The sequence below is a fragment of the Alligator mississippiensis genome, chromosome 4 (assembly GCF_030867095.1).
Source record: "Alligator mississippiensis isolate rAllMis1 chromosome 4, rAllMis1, whole genome shotgun sequence".
Taxonomy (NCBI): Eukaryota; Metazoa; Chordata; order Crocodylia; family Alligatoridae; genus Alligator; species Alligator mississippiensis.
In genome coordinates this window covers 142,884,805-142,905,210 of record NC_081827.1, presented here as the reverse complement: position 1 = coordinate 142,905,210, position 20,406 = coordinate 142,884,805, and the positions used below count along the sequence as shown (strand labels likewise).

The 20,406-nt window shown below is 43.5% G+C and overlaps 1 protein-coding gene across 2 annotated transcripts in view; it reads right to left on the bottom strand.

The window, feature by feature from the left end:
- The window catches only part of CRACR2A (calcium release activated channel regulator 2A), a 108,149-nt gene that overhangs the window by 29,764 nt on the left and 57,979 nt on the right, over positions 1-20,406 (bottom strand). For both annotated transcript variants that reach the window (XM_006265403.4, XM_019482177.2), the window contains 5 exons: positions 15,700-15,887; positions 11,158-11,229; positions 9,574-9,619; positions 8,572-8,663; positions 7,058-7,385 (listed from right to left, as the gene is read on the bottom strand). In XM_006265403.4, coding sequence (XP_006265465.1) covers positions 7,058-7,385; positions 8,572-8,663; positions 9,574-9,619; positions 11,158-11,229; positions 15,700-15,887 — 726 coding nt within the window. The remainder of the gene's footprint in view (positions 1-7,057; positions 7,386-8,571; positions 8,664-9,573; positions 9,620-11,157; positions 11,230-15,699; positions 15,888-20,406) is intronic.

Sequence of the window (20,406 nt, the reverse complement as noted above, 5' to 3'; positions counted from 1 at the left end):
CGACCCTAACATCTATGAATCTGCCTACCTGCCTACCCACTCCTACTCTCTTGTCTCATGCCCAAGGCAGATCCCTCCCTTTCTGCCCAATGTCCCTCCTGAGCCCACATATCCCTCACCTACAGAGGGTCTGCAGCCATCTCCTAAAACCCTCCCCTTCCCCCATTAGGTTCAAACAACCATAGCAGAGAAATAATAGAAAAGCATTCTGTTCATAACAAAGGGCAATGCTGAAGGGCACTCTTGAATGTTGCCCTTTGATGGCACCCAACTTAATGCCTGCCCACAGAGGCCTGCCAGCTCTGTAAAGCCTGTGGACTGGCTAGGTCCTTTTTCCTCATTTCAGGTAGACTAGATGGTGCCTAGGCTGGACTTCAGCCCTCCTTCAGAGGGAGTAAATAAAGAGAATGTGCAGAGCCAAATTCCTCCCTCAGTAGCACTTGATATCAGTGGGAGTCAAACATTTGCAACTGAGGACAGAATTTAGGCCCAAACGTTCATCAATATCATAATCATCATCAGAAACAACAACAATAATAATGGATATTACCATAGTACCTGGAACATGCAACAGTTACTGAGCTCCTATTTTCTCCTAAAGACTTGCAACAGAAACAGACAGGGAATTCAAAGGATAGAGAGGGAAGGAAGGCTACATGGAGAGGTGAAGGGACAGAGCCTATTTTCCCTTTGCTCTCCTGATCGGTGTGTATACTAGACATATAAATTAATTTTGGGGCATTTTTGCAATATTTGGGATTCAATATAGCTACACATGCCCACACTTCCTTATTGGGCATGCTGTGTTGGCTGTACTATGCCTGCACAGCTGAAGGGGGAGATTAGAATTGCTCAGGGACACACACAGGCCACAGCCAAGACCTGAAACTTCAGTCCCAGAAAAGACATAACTATATAGAAGGGCTGGAGTGTGTCCTGGACAATGCTTAACTCTTGTCCTTGTGCTTAGAACAGTTTGTTGGGAAGCAGTAGTTTTGCTCGGGGAGATAAGTGCAGAGGTTTGAGAAACTGCACCTTAAACTGTTCAAAGCAAAACTCGTAACGTTTGCTGGCAGTGACAGTATCGTGTCATCCGGCCCACAGATCCGGGGGTCTGCACCCCTGAGAGGGCTGCAGGGCTGTGCAGGACTTCTGTGGGACAGAAGTCCCAGGGGTACAGGACCTTAGATCTGCATGCCAGATGACAGGTGGCTGCTGCTGCTGCCTGGAACTGGCACTGGGCGCATCCCGCACCCAGCACCGGGAACTTGGGGGTTGCCACTGACCCGAGGCAGCAGTGACAGCCTCCTGTCATCCGGTGTGCAGATCCAGGGGCTTGAGCCCCCCGGGAGGAGTTTGGCACAGCCCCACAGCCCTCCCCGGGGGTGCAGGCCCCCAGATCTGCGTGCAGGATGACAGCATGCTGTCGCTGCCGGCTCAGCATGGACTGCACACCCAGCACTAGTCCCAGCCAGCAGCAGCAGCCTCCTGTCATCTGGCATGCAGATCAGGGGCCTGCACCATCCCACTGCCCTCCTGGGGGTGCGGGTGGGCCCCTAATCTGAGCACTGGATGACAGGAGGCTGCTGCTGCCGGCTGGGACCGGCGCTGGGCGCAGCCTGTGCTGAGTGCAGCCTGTGTTGAGCGCTGGGAAGACTGCTACTGCCGTTGGCCCCATCTGGCAGTGACAGCCTGCTGTCACCCTGTGCGCAGATCCAGGGGCCTCTACCCCCTGGAGGGCTGTGACAGACTCCTCCTAGGGGGCATGGCCCCTGGATTTGCACCAGATGACAGGAGACTGACACTGCCAGCAAGTGTTATGAGTTTTACTTTGAACAGTTTGAGGTGCAGTTTCTCAGAAACACCTCTACACTTATCTCCCTGAGCAAAACAGTTTCAATGAAATGAAACAGAACAGTGCTTTTGAAACTAAACAAAACAAAACAAAACACTGTTCCATCAAAACAGAAGTCGAAACACACAGTGAAATTTCACACAGCCCTAGTAAGCACTAAGGGGCCCAATAAATATCAGGACAAGGGGGCACCAAGGGCACCCATTGCAGGGCTTATATGTCTTTACACTAATGCTAGGAGCATGGGGAACAAGCAGAAGGAACTTGCACTCCTGCTTGCAAACAACAATTTCAACCTGGTTGGGCTAACTGAAACCTGGTAGGACCCTACTCACACTTGGGTGGTAGGCATTGAAGGTTATAGGTTGCACAGATGGGATAAAGTAGGGAAAAGGCAGGTTGGGGGGGGGGGGTGTTGCTCTTTATGTTAAGGACTGATATACATCTTCTATAATCAATATGGAATCAGAGGAGGGCCAAACTGAGGTACGGTGGGTTAGGATACAAGGGGGTTGAGGGGAAAGGGACTTGGCAGTGAGGGTCTATTGTAGACCACCACACCAGGAAGATGAGCTAGACCAGGAATTCTCCAGACAGCTCTCAGAGGCTGTACAGTCAAGAGATATGGTTGTCATGGGTGACCTAAACTACCCTGACATCTGCTGGGAGGATCAGTCAGCCAGAACTAATAACTTACGTAGGTTCTTAACCTGCATACCAGACCTCCACCTGATGCAGGAGGTATACAATCCCACTAGGGGGAACGCCTTGCTGGACTTGATGCTGGCTATGGGGGATGACTTGGTGGAGGATCTGCAGGTACAAGGCAACCTAGGGGACAGTGACCATCAGTTGATTGAATCACTATCCAGCAAAGGGTGGGAAGAGTAACAGCAGGGCAGAAGTGCTAGTCTTTAGAAAGGCTGACTTCAGGAGGCTTATGAGATTAGTTAGTGGGGCATTAAAGCTCAAGAGCATTGACAGAATGGGGGTCAAGGAAACGATCCTTCGGGCACAGAAGAAGGCAATCCCACTGCATAGAAAAGGAGGCAAAGGGGCTAAGAAACCCTCCTGGCTAAGCAGGGAAATCCAGGAAAGCCTAAGGGAAAAAATGGGGCATACAGGCTGTGGAGGCAGGGGGTAGCTGCCAAGGAGGAGTATACCTCCTTGACTCTCACTTGCAGGGAATCAGTCAGGAAGGCCAAAGCAGCATTAGAACTCAGGCTAGCAACAAAGATTAAGGGCATCAAAAAGGCCTTCTTCAGGTATATAGGGAGCAAAAAGAAGGTGCAGGGAAGCATAGGACCCCTACAGGATAGACAAGGGCAGCTGGTGACAGATAGGAGGGACAAAGCAAAGCTCTTCAATGAGTTTCCCCAGCACCTTTTCCTGCCACTGGTAGGGGGTCAGACTCAATGATCCTTTGAGGTCCCTTCCAACCCTAACAACTATGAATCTATGAAAACTGCAGTTATATAGCTACACAGGTATATGATGGGTAAAGAGGATTTGTCCCTGCAGTGACATGAGGCAGAGAAGAACTGATTTCCTGGCCCCAGCCCCATGATGATCCACCCAACCATCCCACTTCTCACGTAAATCATTGCTTCTGTCTCCTGAAATATGAAGGATTTGAGTGGAATACTGAGCAACATCAATATTCAAGTTATTAATTTAAGAAGCCAGTTAATAGACTTTCCAATTGTTATTTAATACCACTAATGAGGGAGTTTTCTGTCTTAACATGATAATGTATAACAGCAGGATCATCAAACATTTTCTGCTAGTTAACTAGTGTCAGGACACTTTTCTGTTAATTAAGTAATAAGTGAATTCAGCAGCTATCTGCTGAAAAGGCTCTACTTGACCTTAAGTTAAAGAAAGATGCAGCTATCCAGAGCAAGCAGTACATAATAATTGAGGATAACTCTACTTCTATTCTGAGAACAGTACAGAGTACCTTGTGGTGATATCACATTAATTCTCCAAGTAGGTTTGGATGAGCTTTTTTTTAATTTTTTTTAAGGAAAGCCTTTTTCTGTACCTTGGTTATACCTTATCATAAAGTGTGCTAATTAGAAGTTATTGTGTAACCCTGGCATAATTTTACCACTACTTTAAAGATGTACAGGCTGCCTGTTTCTTCCAGAGGAGAGAGCTTCATAATTACAACTGAGCATACCTATTTTCTATACCTTAATCCTTTAAATATGTACTTTCAATGACTGAACAATAGAGAACAGTTAACTATACTAAAATTAGAATATAAGCATAATTAGTTATAAAGCAGAATCAGGGCACGTGGGGTTTTTGGCTGGAAAGAATTACATTTCCCCCCTTAAGATTTTATAAACCACTACTATACACACAACTTGTTTTTCTCCAAGGACAAAGCTGGAATATTTTTCTTAGTTTTAGTTTTTCAGGAAAAAAATCTGTTTAAATTTCAACCAAAAGAACAGGAAACTTTTTTTTGTAAAAATATCCTCCTCCTTGTCCATGATCTGGTTAAAATTTCATTAAAAATATTTATATTTTAACAAAAAGGGGCACATTTTCTTCTCCATTTATGACCACCAATAGTAGTATTTTCTAGTCCTATATCTTAATATCACTTAGTCTAATTTCAACCCTGACAGACAGTCCCTTGGCACTGGCTGCCTAGTCTTCACTTTGAGCATCTCTGGTGACACATCCTTCTATGATCAACTTCATCACCTTGATTCCCTGATGAATTTCACTTGACTTTAAGACTACATGTAGATTTCAAAAGGTGGATTTCAACTGATTCAAGGAAATAGTAGGCATGGTGTCAAGGGAAGACAAACTGAAAAATAAAGGCACCCAAGGAGGCCTGAAAGCTTTTGAAGGGCACAGTATTGAAAGCCCAACAAGAAACTGTTCCAACATGATGGAAACTCAAGAAGAGTGGTAAGAAAATAATGTAGCTGCATAAGGAGTTTCTAGGATGTTTCAAATGCAAAAGGAAAGGAAAGCATATAGGCAGTGGACAGATGAGCAGGTCACCAAGGAATCATACTGGGAAATTGCAAGAGCCTGCAGAGACAAAAATCAGGAAAGGCAAAGGTAAAAGATGAACTCCACTTAGTGAGGGAGGTTAAGGACAACAAAAAGAGCTTCTATAAGTATGTTGGCCAAAAAAGAAAGACCAAGGAAGCTGTGGGTCCACTATTAAATAGCCAAGGAAAACTCCTAACAAAAGATGTAAAGAAGGTGGAGCTACTCAACAACTGCTTTCCCTGGTTTTCACAAAAAAGGTAAACTGCAGCCAGACACCTAATAAGAATTAGTTTGGATAAAGATTGGGAGAAGTTGAGGGATGAGATAACAAAAAAAGTGCTAGTTCAAAAACTTTTATGGATCTAAATAAGTTCAAGTCAACAGGGCCTGATAAACTTCATCCCAAAGTACTGAAAGAACTGGCAGAGGAAATTTTGGAGCCCTTGGCAATAATATTTATGAAGTCATGGGAGATGGGCAAGGTACCAGAGGACTGGAAAAGAGTCAGTGTAGTGCCTCTCAAAAAAATAGCAAAAGGGTATATCCGGGGAACTGTAAACCAGTTAGCCTCACCACAATACTTGGCAATTTACTGAAGTGTGGGTCCATGGCTGATGCCCCTGGCAGGTTCTGGATCAAGGCTCTGGGTGTGAGCTTCCACTGCACTGGGAGGGAAGCAGGTCAGTTGTGGATGCCACCAGAAAGTTTTGCATCTGCGCTTCTGAACCTGCCCACCGCACCACAGCTGATGCTGCCACCCACCTGCTGTGGTAGAAGTCCTGCCTGGGTCCACAGCTGATGACTGGGCAAAAGTAGTCTTACCCATCTACCCAGCACCACAGAATAGTTAGAGCCACCGGCTGCCCACAAGCTAGATCCAATGAGTTGGCAGCTGTCTACTGGTGGGCCAGATTAAACTTGTTGGAGGACCGGATTCAGTCTGCAAGCCGTATTTTGCCCATCCAATTTGGATGCTGGAATTGGGAAATGTTTGAGCAAATCTGCAGACAACATGAAACTTAAAAGGACTGTGAACATGGTGGAGGACAGGAGTGCAATTTAGAAGGATCTGGACAGACTGGAAAGCTGGGCTGGAGCTAACAGGATGAAGTTCAATGCTGACAAATGCAAGGTGCTACACTTACGGAAGAATAATTAAAAATACAAGATAGCTGACACTTGGCTGGATGGCAGCAGCACTTCAGAAAGAATCTAGGAGTCTTGATGGATCACAGGTTCAATAGGATTCTGAAGTATGAAGTTGCAGCAAAGTAGGTTTAGACTGGATAAATGGAAAATCTTCTTCATTGTTAGAACAGTGAGGCACTGGAACAGACTGCCCAGAGAAGTAGTGGAGTCTCCATTATTGAAGATGTTCAAGAGGAGGTTGGACAAATACTGGTCAGGGTTGATCTAGGAGCAGCTATACTAATACGCTCCTTTGAATACTTCCTATGCTTCTGGGCTTTGCTTATTGATGCATGGGACTGGGAAGGAATTTTTTTCCCTTCTGCCGCTCAAGTGTCCAGGGAAAGGGGGAGGGGCAGAGTTTGCTCTCCTCAGAGGGTGGTCTTGGTTGCAGCCAACGCTGAAGATTTTGACTGGGGTGTGCCAGCACACCTCCTGGGAATTAATTCCAGAGGTTCCTGACTACAGGGTCTTCCTGCTTTGCTTATGTACAGACTGTTATATTTGGGGCCAGGAAGAAATGGGATGATTTGCATATGGATGATCCTGCCTCAGGCAAAGGGTTGGAATAGATAACCTCTCAAGGTTTCTTCCAGACCTACTTTTCTATGATTCTATGAAACATCCGCATGCAACTATAAAATATATAGCAACCCATGCACCTTCAGTCCAGAAATCTAAGCACTTGCTACTACATTTATAAGATTATGGGGTATATTGTCAGCTGAGGCCTGCCTTTCCTTTTTTGCACTTTCAAAATGAATTTGGGCATCAAGCTGACTACTCCTGCTTCTATCTCCATGATTTGCTCATGAAAATCAGTGGCCAGGAACTGAAATTTTTACACCCAGATCAATGACAAGTATAAAAATGTTTGCCCAAATTGGACAGATGACACTAGTCTACAAAAGGAAAGCCAAATAATGTTGGCTTCTAAAAATAAATTATTACATTATATTGATTTAATTTGATCAAAGGCAAGTTGGTCCTTACATGTGACAACATTTCTTTTCCCACTGGCTGCCCTCTGGGTGATGATGGCATATGCTGAGAAGATGGTGTCAGCTGCATCTCATCCATTTCCTTCTCTGAAGACACATTCTCATCTTCTTCTGTCCATTTGCTTAACTGTTTCTCAAGCGGCCTATCCAAAAGCTGGGGTAGGTGATCTTCTTCAATTGATATGATTCTCTGGAGATGTTTAGCTTGAGTCATTTCTCCAGTACAGTGGTCAGACTCTACAGAAATATATCCATTCAAGCCAACAGAATTCCTTCTTCTTGTGGAGTTACTGAAAACATCTTCTTCTTCAATGGACTGGCTAGATAAAAATCAGGAAGAATTCTGTTATAAAATAACCTTATTCTTGACTTTTATTTAATTTACACTGATCTAATGCTATCCAACGGTGTTACTTTTGACTTAAAATTAGCACAGCTGAGTTATTATCAGGTCCTTATACTCTTTATTATTCAGATTTAGACTGCCCCAGTTAGTTGACTGTTAAAAAGTAAGTCCAACATTCAGTGTGTATTTTTATAGCATATGTAATAAATTATAGACAGACAGACATGTATGTATGTATTGTACTGATAGATAAGCCATACAGAACACAATACTACAATATTCATGAGGAATGGTTTGTTTTGGGGGAAGAAGGTTATTATTAAACACAAATTTCACATCATCCCTAACCTATCAGCATAGTCATTGCAAGCTTCCCAGGTTACTCTTTTAAAAAGGACAAAAACCACATACTGTCTGCACGTAACCAAATTCTCACTTCCGTAGGAAGGGCCCTACCATTGCTAGTACAGTTCCATTTAAATCTACGGAGTTGCGCCACTTCATACCAAATGAAGTTTGGCTCTCCATATCTGAACTGTGTTTAATTTTAAAAATGCTTCAGGAAACTAAAACACCCACACAGTACTCTTCTGAGGACCTTGTGCTTGCACCTACCCAATGGATAACTTCCTACTATTCTTCCCAGATTCTTTCTTTGCCAAAAAGAAACTTATCAATGAATTACTTTGCTTAGGTTACTTTCATGTTTATGATCACATCATTAAGATTTAAGTCTTCTGCATCTTTTCTATGCCATGTGCTTATATGTTATAGCTGGCCAGCAGTAACAGGTGGTGCAGAAATACCTCTGTTCAGAATGTCAGGAGGTACCATACCACATTCCTGTCATTCTAAGTAACACCAGCTACTAAACTGGCTTTCCTCCTGGAAGCTTAAAGGTGGCTCTGAACCTCCTTTTCCTCAACTGAGATTGGACTGACCACATCATACCTTCTAGGCTTTTATTTCTAAATTACTGAAGAACATCCAGTTATTACACTTGTGGAACTGTTATGCATACATGCAATATCAATATTAGACTAGCTATTCCAAGTTGCAGTGGTTTTGAGCACAATCAAGCTGAAATAAGTACTGTATCTCTTCCCTGTGCAATCCCATGATTGTCAGGTATGTCCCAAATAGAAAAATTATGTTCTTACCTTTTAGACAGTACCTTTCCCTCTACATATTTCCCAATGACAGATCCAGATCTTTGCTTCCAGTTGGCATTTGGAGTACTTGTTTTATATTTCTGCAGAAATATATTACACCTCTTACTGACTTATCCATGCTATTCATTAAGGGTAACAAAATAGTGGCTTCCTTACTAGCATTTTGGTAACACGATAATGGGCATAACAGAAGAATCTTTGATGGATTAGCTGAGAGGCAACTTGTTTCAAAAGCCTGATTGGTAAACAAGCAGAATGTGGAAACTCCACCTACAACAAGAATTAATCTTCTGTTCAGATTAAGTAGAGCAGGTCATAAAACAGGATGAAAATCAGCAGAGCTCCTCTGAAATTAATTAGAGCATTTTACATCAGCTGAGGATGTGCCTCTCCACGGCTTCTTATCCAGATAGAAAACAGGTAACCTGTGCAAATGAGTGGACATCCTGATTCTGAATTATTTGTATTCAATAAAAAGAAGCCAGGGTACCTCTACAGCCCCAAAGAAAGCTTCTACTGCAGGATAAACAGTCAACATGATTTATTTGTATCCAATGGTAGGATGTTAGAACGCTTAAAGTACTATTATGTTTACTAGGTACTCAGATACTGTACCGATGGATAACTGTTTCGTGAGATTAGCTACTGTTGACTGAACAGATTAAATTAATTGAATTTTAATGGTTTCATTTGAAGATTCTCTCATTCCCTCATGGTTGCTTTCTTAGCTTCTTACAAATTCAGGTAATCATCCTCCCAAAAGACAGCATGAATTTTAGAAAGCTATATATGCGACTTTTTATTAGATTTAGTGAATATATTTTGTTGCCTTAAAACTTGATTTTAACTGGAAAAGGAGCTATAATGAGAGGGGAATAGAACACCACAAGAATCTGTCCCCTCTGCAATGCTCTGAGATGTGGCATTGCAGGTGACGTCCACCTGCTCTTTATTTGCTGACCACAGAGTTAGGAAATGATATTTGTTTACCTGTAAGCACATGTCACGTTCATCTTTCAAATGCTTGTTCCTTTCTCTGCAAGGAAAACATATAAGTAAAGAAGCAGCAGGCTACAGCAGAAATTCTGAACCTCAGAATTTGTGCTCACTTCACTATTCAGCACCAGATACTGATTGTTTAGGCAAAAGACTATAGAAAGGCCAATCCAAAAATCTTTCACTCTTGCATATCTACATCTTTACCTGACTCATCTATGCTCTCACAGGACCAGATCTCTGGCTGATGTAAATCTTCATTAAGGCTTAGAGGATTAAAACTGACTAGCATCTGATTTAAATGCTTTAACACAAGGACACTGACTCTAGACCATATTTTTTCCTTTACTGTACACGGAAAGGTTTCAGACATTTTCATAGTCAGGACCAATTTTTAGTGAAGATTTTGGTGAATACCTTCCAATCACAGTTGTATAAACCATTCACAACCACATAACATCCCTGTAACATCTGTCCTGGTAGACTATCATTAAGAAAGTATCCTGTACAGTTTTTAGCTCCTATTAAGGCCTTTTAGCAGCTAGAAATGTGTAGTAAAAGGAAGCATCTAATTTGCACGGTCAGCCAACAGCAGACTTCAAATTCCAGTTTGAGAGCCTGCAGTGTAATTAATTGTAAAACTATCGTAAACATTTTAAAAATGAATAATAGATGAGAGTTGTCTGAGAGCATGTATAACTGACCTGTGCAAACTGAATAACTTTGTGACCAAAACAATGAGATAATATTTAAATAAAGGATGTTAGTGCACATTAAAAAGTAGTGTTGAAAGTTGCCCAGAAATAGCTTCAAATACTAGTTAACCCATCGAAACAGTAGGCAAAGAATTAGCCAGATATGTTTTGACATATTTTTACTAAAAGACTTGCTAGCAAAGAGTCTCAATTTTGGATGAGCTGCACTCAATGGAGGCATGATAGGTCAAAGGGGCTTCAAGCCACCATTCAGCTTCCTGAACCCTGCCCACTACATAAGCTAGACCAGCCTCATAGCTGTTTTATACCTGGCAACAATAGCCTTCTTTCTAGAACCTGTATCACAGCATAAACACCCACCTTCTTCTGACACATCCTCTAGCCTGGGCCTTGGCAGCGATGCAGCAAATGACACAGGAATATTTCTCTGACCCCAGACTACAAAGGAATCCCTTTCTTCTAGAGATAATACCCAGATGCCATGTCCAATAGGCCAGTGGGAGCCAACCTTTTTGGCAGGTATGTCACAAATTAGTCCTGAATCCTCCATGTCAGTCTGATCTCCTTCCCTTTCCTGACCTTCTGCTCTACTTTCTGCTCCTAGCCTTGTGTTCCCTGCCTAATCTGCTACTCTGCTTTCTGCTCCCTGTCCTACCTGCTGCAATGCTGCCTGACCCCTCCCTGATCTGGCACATACCACACACAGAGGCTGCCCCACTTGTGGCATGTGTGCTGCAGGTTGGCCATCCCTTCCATAGGCTATGGTTAACACTTCAAAGAATTTGCTCAGCTAGCTTAGAAAAAAATACACACAGGTTATCACTGCAAAACTAAGAGGTTCTGCAAATCAAATGTGTATTACCTTAAGAAGTCCAGCTGTTTAAGGAGTCCTGACTTCTCTCTCTGTAAGCTTTCCGTCACTCTGTACACCTCCCTGAAACAAAGAAACATCTTTGTCCTGGACACAATAACACAGAACTGATGGAGTGCCTCCTGCAGCCCATAAAGAATGCCCCTTAAGACCTATGTCTTGCAGTCCTTATTAATATATATACAGTATTTACTTTGGCTATAAGGTACAAATCTATCCTGCCTTCTATCTGACGTAAGACTAACACATCTAACAATGTTTCTGAGTCCTTAGTATAGATTAAAGTATCACTGACCTCAAAAGAAGCATAGCCAGCATAAGGAACACAGAATCAGATTATGTTAAGGGGTTTTGTTTTCCTTTTGTTATACTTAACTCTCCTACTGGTAGCTAATAACCAAGGGGTTAGAAGATGCATCTTCTTAAGACCTTCAGCCAGTCTACTACACTGTGGCACTGGAGCTAACGTTTCAGAGATTTAAACTCCTTGCCCTGAACAGTCAGAGACCAGATAATATCTCACAAGAATAGAGGTGTTACCCTTGTTGTCAGTTCAAGTAATTACTTCTCCCTTATTAAACAAGTTACTTCATTTTATTTCCTGTCCTAAACTAGTAGGCAACCATCAGTCCTTCTAGATCATGGTATATGTGAGTGGTCACCAGGACCTTCAATGCATATGCCTAAACAGGAGTACGGAGGAGTGGAGGCTGCCCAGATCTTCCATCCCCTTTTCAGAACATTAAGACAGAATCCAAAGGCCAGACTGAGTCTGGATTTCATAGACATTATTGCTGGAAGGGACCTCGGAAGATCATCGAGTCCAGCCCCCTGCCCAAGGGGCAGGAAGTCAGCTGGGGTCATAGGATCCCAGCAAGATAAGTATCCAAATTTCTCTTGAAAGCATTCCATGTGGGTGCTTGAACCACCTCCGATGGCAGACCTTGGGGGCTTGGACAGTAAAGAAATTCTTCTTTATGTCCAGCCTGAAACGATCTTGCTGGAGTTTATAACCGTTCGAACTTGTCATTCCTTGGGGCGCTCTGGTGATCAATCATTCCCCCAGATCCTGGTGAACACCCCTGATAAACTTATAGGTGGCCATCAGATCACCCCTGAGCCTGCGTTTTTCCAGGCTAAAGAGCCCCATAGCTCTCAGCCTGTCTTCATAAGGTCTGTTTTCCTGACCTCTGATCATGCACGTGGCTCTTCTCTGGACTCTCTCAAGCTTCTCCACATCATTTTTGAATTGTGGAGCCCAAAACTGAATGCAATACTCCAGCTGCAGCCTCACCAAGGCTGAGTACAATGGGAGAATGACATCCTGGGATTTACTTGAGAAGCATCTATGGATGCAAGCCAGCGTTTCACTCGCTTTACTAGCAGCTGCATCACATTGAAAGCTCATGTTCATCTTGTGGTCAATCATGACCCCCAAGTCCTTGGATGTTTGGTGGCTCAATGGTTATATTTATGTGCGTGTCCAGGAATTGAACCTGGGTCTCAGTCATGGCAAACAAGGATTCTACCACTGAATCACTGTGTACCTAAAACACACAGAGCCAGATCCTCAGAAAGAACACAACAGGTCTTTGACACTATGGATGCCTATTTGAAATCTATAGATTTCTCTTGTGAATTAAGAATAGGTATTTGCACATCTAATGCTGCTTATATTGAGCATCAACCTTGAAAGGATCGCATGGCACCCTGGTTGAGAATCACTGGACTAGGCTATTAGGCATGACTACTACCATCATTGCTGTGCTTGAAAGTGTCTGCAGGGTTCTGTGCTTTGCACTGAATTCAATGTTGCCAAAAGCAATCAGGCATTAGCTGGGCCAAGTGAACAGCAAATAGATATGGAATTTTGGAAGAGTTTAGGTGCTTGCCAATGCTGATTTGTATTGCAGTGAGGTTTAGGTGCGAGTTAAACACCTAGGTAAGCACACTTACATCACTTCTGAATGTGCTCAGAAGCCTAAGCATAGCCACTGAGGAAGCTCTTCAAACCAAAATGGAGATAGCTAACGATTCTAATTGTCTAAACAGTTTGCAGCTGCCAGAGCAGGGTCAATCTGGATCCCTCTTTGGTGCTGAGATCCTTGCCACCAAGTTTACTTTTGGCTCCTACAAGGACATTTTGGATCTGACTTCAATGGGGCTGCAAAAAGTTACAGCGGCTGAAGATATGGCCAGAATATTCTGCTTTTAAATGGTGTGGGAAGTGCTACCCAAGCATGCGCCCAAGGCGCACACTGCTCTGAACAGCCTGGCAGTGCCCTGCCGGCACTGGTCCTAGAGAGATACTGGGGACCATGCTGAATAGCACTCTAGCAGCAGGAGCTCGGCATGATCCAGATCCAAGTCTGTAAAGTGCTCTGAAATCAAAAGTAAATGTAAAGTTACTGTTCAACAGTTTAACCACAGGAATGGAAGACAGTTGAGGCACTGTGGAAATCTGTGCACTGTGGAATTACCTGGCAGCTGATTGCAACATGGACTCTGCTTTACAGCTGAGAAACAAGGGTCCCTGAAAAGGGAAGCACTTTTGTAAAGAGGGAAGGAGGTGTATGGGGAGGTGAGGGAGGGAACACTCCAAACTGTTTGCTTCAGTCCCTCGTCTGAAACACAATGAGGCAGCAATCAAAAATGCAGCATCCATTCCCCAGGAGGCATTAAAGCACCAATGACTGAAGTTCTGCTTATTCATGTCACCTGAGGATCAGGCCCTCATGATTTAAATGGGCTCAGTGCTGGGTGATTTTGTCCTGAAAGTGTTATTCATGCATTCAGGAAAGCTTTAATGAACAAAAACCAAGAAGGGTTTCATGCAATGGCCTGACTAGTAGAGATGACAGCATTAAGTCCAATACCATTCCTTGTTACAGGAACTACCCACAATTTTGAGTTAGATCTTTTACAATGAAACTAACCAATACTGGAAAAAGGAGTATTCTGAAATGTTGCCTACTTCTGAATCACATTTGGGCTTAGCAATATCCATACTCTCTGATGGCTTTCATGCACGTGTGTGAGTGAAAGCGCACTTGATATAAAAGCTTGTGGAAAGGGAAAATGTGGGGTTCATGACTGATCTTCACCAAAGGCTATATTCTCAAGTCTCTGGGTGAGTTCAGCTCTCAGCTGCTTCCACTGGGGCCCTTATGGCATCTTCAGATGTATAAATAGGAGCCGAATGCTGAAAACCTGGCTCTAATTAGGAAAAATCTGCCCCTGTTAGGAAAATTACAGTTTAGGGGAACAATTCTGCTTATGCAGAGGGCCAGAGCAGATGTTTGTCACTTGGCCTCCATTTCTACCCACTGGCGATTGGAAATTATTTTTTTCCTCAGGACATTCTGAGTTGGGCCAAGAGAATAAAAAAAAAGACTACCCTGGAATCCAAAATATTTCAGCAAAAAGGTTTTGATTCTTTAATGCCAGCCTGGTGCTTCATGGGAGATGCAGTTCAGGTGGATCATGCTCCTATTCACTGTGATTGGCCAAGTGAGATAAACATCTCCCACGATGCATCGTGGTCTCCTCTTCTGATGTGAGGTGTTGCATCATGGCAGTCAGATAGCCACATGGTGCATTGTGGGCTGCAGCAGAGAACAGGTACCAGAGGCACCCAAACCACAATTTCTGTTTCCAGTGAAATATTTTAGGGGTCAGCCAAAAACAGAGTATGTTGTAGTATGTGTGCGCAAGGGGAGTGGGAGGAGTGTGTGGACGTGTATGTGCGGGGGGGGGTGGGGAATAACACTGTCAATTTTAATGTTGGAAAATTGTTTCAGAAAATATTTGGCTAGCCCTACTAACATATGCCTTTGCATGGAATTAAAGGGTGCACAGGCTCTGTACTAGCCCTCTACAGGCAATAATATTTGCAGTCAAGACAATCAGGAAACACGTGACACCTGTATAACCCCTCCTTTTGAGCAGTGCTTAGCTTAATAGTCTATTCTAGCTCACAGGACTAACCTCTTAAACTTAAGGTTGAATGAGAATATTCATTGAATGATAAAAAAGTAGAGCTGGAAGGGACCTCTGGAGGTCATCTGGTCCAGGCCCCTGCCCAAGGCAGTATCAAACCTTATCCAAACCATCCTATACAAATTGTCTAATAACCCATTAGTGAAACAACAATCAACACTGACAGCCACAGGGCATAACACCCTAACCTGACACAGGCAAAGCAGGGGCACAATGGCAGCCAATGTCCCATTACTACAAGGACTGTTAAAAATATGCTTGAGAGATCCAAGGAACAAACATGATAGAGGCAAGCAGGCCTGGTCCTACACTGCCTGGCATCTTGCATAGTTGTACCATGTAGCTTGTGAAAAAGCTATTGCAAAACAAGTGTATAAGTTAATTGTCTCAGTGGGTGGACAGTTCTGCTTGGGTGGTACTTTACACACAGTTTGGGCAGATATAGGTCACTGAACAAGGTGCAGGACACACAGAGAATCAGACTTGCTGTCTCTTCAAGCGAGCACACAAGCACCACAGACGGCTGTCACTTACACTTCTTTTTCTTCCTGCAGTTTTGAAGCCTCCTCCTGAAGCATCTGTAACTGATGCTGGGCAATGATTAACTCCTGAGAAGTTCTCTCCAGATCCCGCACCAGCTCCTTATTTGTTAGCTTCAGCTTGGTGTTCTCCACTTTGGTCTCTTGTTTGTCGTTGTGTAGCTCCTTACACTGCCCCTCCAACTGAGGGAGGGAAGGGAGGAAAACAAAGAATGTCATCCACTGACTGCACCATTTTACCTTTGTAGCAAAATGACTTTTCAAAGTTAAAGCCTTAGGGCAGTGGTGGCCAGCCTTTTTTGGTAAGCTTACCACAAGTAAAGTAAAAAATATAAGGTAGTGCCACTCTAATAATCAGCCACCACCCTCGCCCAGTGCCACCAAATCCTGTCACCATGGAGACAAGGCAACACTGATTTTGGTGGTACCTACTTCCACAGCTCCCAGGGGGCCAGAGCCTCAAACCAGCACGACTCCTCTAGTCCACCCCTAATCTCATTGCTGGTGTTCCCTTTAACTCAGTGACTGGGGCTTGTGAGCCGAAGACAATAGCTAACCATGATGCTTGTGGAGCACATACCCTGAGTTAGCCACCACTAATTTAGTGTTTCTATACAGGGGAGCAATTACAAAATAAGCAAGCAAAATAATTTAATGCACAACAGCTATTCTATGCTACCTCCCCAGGTAGACACATCAAGAGCACCAAGGCCAAGCTGATATAGTTTTATTCATCTTCCACACAGCATACTTGGGAAGGGTGATAAACAGAGAGTAGCTAACTGTAGCTCCTATTGCACAGAAAAGCTCTGGCACAATGCTTTAACCTGCCACTGACTTGATTAAACAAACAACACACCTTTGTTTAGTACAAATACTTGCCTGAAACATGCAAGTGTTCTGTTAAAAATCAGGTTCTTGATTACTATTAACACCTTCTCAGTGACATTGAGGGCCTAGACTATCTGCAAGTAGGCTATGGCTCCAGTTGATGGGGACTGGGGCAGAGATCAAAAAGGGTCGATTGTGGCTCCCCAAACCTGAAACTATTTCTGTGATGACCCAGGCCTCAGCTCAGTTTAAATCGCCTCAGGATGGCTCTATACATGATCTATACCTGCCCATGGTTTCACCCACCACTCTACACAGTAGACTGGAAGAGCTTAGAACAGCGGTGGGCAAATTGCAGCCCGCCAGGCCATTCTATCCAGCCCACGGGGCCCCTAAAAAATTTAGAAAATTAATATTTATCTGCCCCTGGGCTGCCTGTCATACGGTCCTCGATGGCTTGCCAAAACTCAGGAAGTGGCCCTCCGCCCAAAATAATTGCTGGCCCCTGGCTTAGAACGTTCTGCACCAGCGAGGACTTATTCATACCCAGAGAATCCCAACTGTGCAGGTCAGGACAGTATGTAGCCCTGCTCTAGCACCAAAGCGAGGCAAAAGGGGAAGAACCGGGTTCTGAAATCAGGGAGAAGAAAGTTGTCAGAAATAAGAAATTCAGACTAACTATAACAGACAACCTGTCAGAAAAGCAATGACCAACCTGACTTCCTTCTGTGCGTGGTGACAGGCTCTGAGGATGAGAGGACAGCAGTGGCTGTGATATACCTTGACAATAGCAAGGCTTTTGACAATCTCTCACATTCTCATTAACACTACAGAAAGGATGTAGACAACTCGGAAAGAGTCCAGCAGAGGGCAACAAAAATGGTTAGGGGGTTAGGGCACATGACTTATAAGGAGGCGGCTGAGAGAACTGGGCTTCTTTAGTCTGGAGAAGAGAAGACGGAGGGGGATTCAACTACCTGGAGGACTGTTCCAAAGAGGATGGTGCTAGACTATTCTCAGTGGTGGCAGATAATAAAATAGGCAGAAATGGTCTCAAGGTGCAGCAAGGGAAGTTTAGGTTAGATATTAAGAAAAAAAACTCTCATGAGGAGCGTTGTAAAACAGTTACCCAGAGGGATGGTGAAATCTCCATCCTTAGAGTTTTTTAAGATGCAGGTAGACAAAGCCTTGGCTGGGATGATCTAGTTGGGGAGAGTCCTGCTTTGAGCAGAGGGTTGAACTACAGGACCTCCTGAAGTCCCTTCCAACACTAATTTTCTATGATTCTAAGATAAGGAAATACAGACTAGACGAAAGTACTGCAAGACAGATAAATAACTTGGATCACCATGCTCAACAAGTAGCCATGAATGTCTCAATGTCTAGTCAAGAGGAAGTATCAAATGGGGCTCCCCAGGGGTCTTTCCTGAGTCCAGTATTGTTCCCTATCTTCATTAATGATTTGGACGATGGGATTGTGTGCACGCTTAGGAAGTTTGAGGAGGACATCAAGTCGGGTAGAGTTGCAGACATTTTGGAGGGTAGGGCTAGTATCCAGAAAGACCTGGACAGACTGGAGAACTGGTCTGCAAGGACTTAGTGGCTGTGTTAGACCATAAACTGAATACGATGAGCCAACAGTGTGCTCTTGCTGCAAAAAGCAAAAAACCCCAACAACAACAAAAACCCAGCATACTGTGCTATATTAACAGGAGTGTCACTTGTAAATCAAGGGAAAGGATTCTTCCACTCTACTCAGCACTGGTGAGGCTTCACATAAAGTACTGTGTCCAGTTCAAGAAAGATGTGGACAGATTGGAAAGAGTCCAGTGCAGAGGAGCAAAAGTGATTAGGGACCTGGTTAGCAAGATTTATGAGAAAAGGCTGAAAGAATTAGGATTATTTAGTTTAGAGAAGGACAGACTGAGAGGTAATTGGGTAACAGTTTTCAAATACCTGCAGAGTGATTACAGAAAGGATGGACACAGGCCTAAGGGACAAGACTAGGAGCAATGGCCTCAAGCTTCAGGAGGGAAAATTAAAACTGGAAGCTAAAAGGAACTTTGACTATGAAGGCAGTCATGCACTGGAACAAGCTATCTAGAGAAATTATGGAATCACTATTCTTACAAGTTTTCAAAAGCAAGTTAGACAGACACTTGGCTGGGATGGTTCAGTCAGGGATGATCCTGCCTTGAGTAGAAGGCTGGACTAGATGACCTCGTAAGGTCCCTTCCAGCTTTATTTTCCTATGATCCTATGAAAGGATACCCAGAAATACATAAAAACTACTTCTATTTTTCCCCAAACATTTTTTAAAGTATGTTAAGTGCATTGGGAGTTTTAAAATGATACCAGTTAAGTCCCTGAGACAGACACACACAAAGAATGAAAAGACCCAGAACACAAATATTGCCTGTCACTGAACATTTGTGCTCCTGGGAGGCAGGAACTGACTGCATTGAGTACAGGCAGGTCTCCTTACCCAGCTCTGCCAATCTGCCCCTCAGCCCTGAGCACCCTTAATGTTCTGGTTCTGGGTCTGCAGCATGTAAAATACTCAGCCATGTTTTTTCAGCTTGTTCACAAACAGTTCACTAGAGTTATTTGATGTCTGATGTCCAAGTGCCAAGCTGTGTTCATTAGTGCTGACCAGTGGCATAAAAGTCAAACAAGGTATTAGAGTCCTCCACTGAGGAAAACGAAAAAAGAACAAAAAGAACAGCTTCAATCCAATGGTGTTTTACATTTCCAAGGGGAGGAGCAGAAAGGGAAAAGGCTGCAAATTATCACAATAAGTGAATTTTAAGATCATGTAATCTGTTTTTTCCTGGGGATGTGCTCACTGCAAGGTGTTCACCCAGAAAAATGAGCTTGTCTAAGATTTATAGTCTGGGTGAAGACTTGAGGTATGATCTTCCCTTCATGTCATATTGTGTTAACTGTTCATGTGGTCCTGTTTGTGCGAGATGCAGGCCAAGGCTCCCATCCATTATTTTTTTCTGTTTCACAGCTCTGGTAAGAAGCCACAGGGATGTTCCCTTGCTGTGATAAGTAGCTTCCTGCTCTTTACAAAATGTACCAGCAGCCTGGCTTTTAGAAGGGCTGAGCACCTCACAAATCCAGCTGAGTTGAGTGGGAACTGAGACTGTGCAGACCCTCTGAAAAAAAAATCATACCCTATACATTGCAGATGCTGGCTTATCATTTTCTATGTTAGGGTCTGTAAACTGCCCATCACTGGAGGCAGTCTGCAATGCCATCTTTGGCATCAGTAATTGCATCTGTTTTACAAACCTGTTTGTAGAGTGTAGCTGTATGCTTGTAAGGCTTGTGTTATTGTTAAGTATATGGAGCAGAACTGTGCCTATAGACAGTAGTTGATGAAGGGGAGCTCAACAACTGTTCATCCCTGGAGTCCCACTCTAGTCCTACAAGTGGAACTGAAGTGGTACGTTAGCCCTGACATTCACCTCTACACAGAGACAGATTTCACCCAACAGGGACACGAGTATAAGTAAAGCAACTTTGCTGCTACACCTGAGTGAACACTCACAATGTTTTATCAGATTCCCCCATGCTTTGCTTGTGACCTAAATCATGATCTGAATTGGCTACACATTCAGGAGCGGAATGGATATGCATTAATCACTATGTCATCAACTGTGCAACCACACACAATAGAAAGATGCATCATTATGAGGGGAAGGAAGGGGGGACACCTACAATTTGCTGCTGATTAGGAATAGCATTGCTAAATTATATTAAAAAATCCTACATTTACTGAAAAATTTAGGATGCAAAGTAAATACCACAAAAAGATGCATGTCCAACAGCAATGATACTTCACACTAGTAATATTAATTCATGT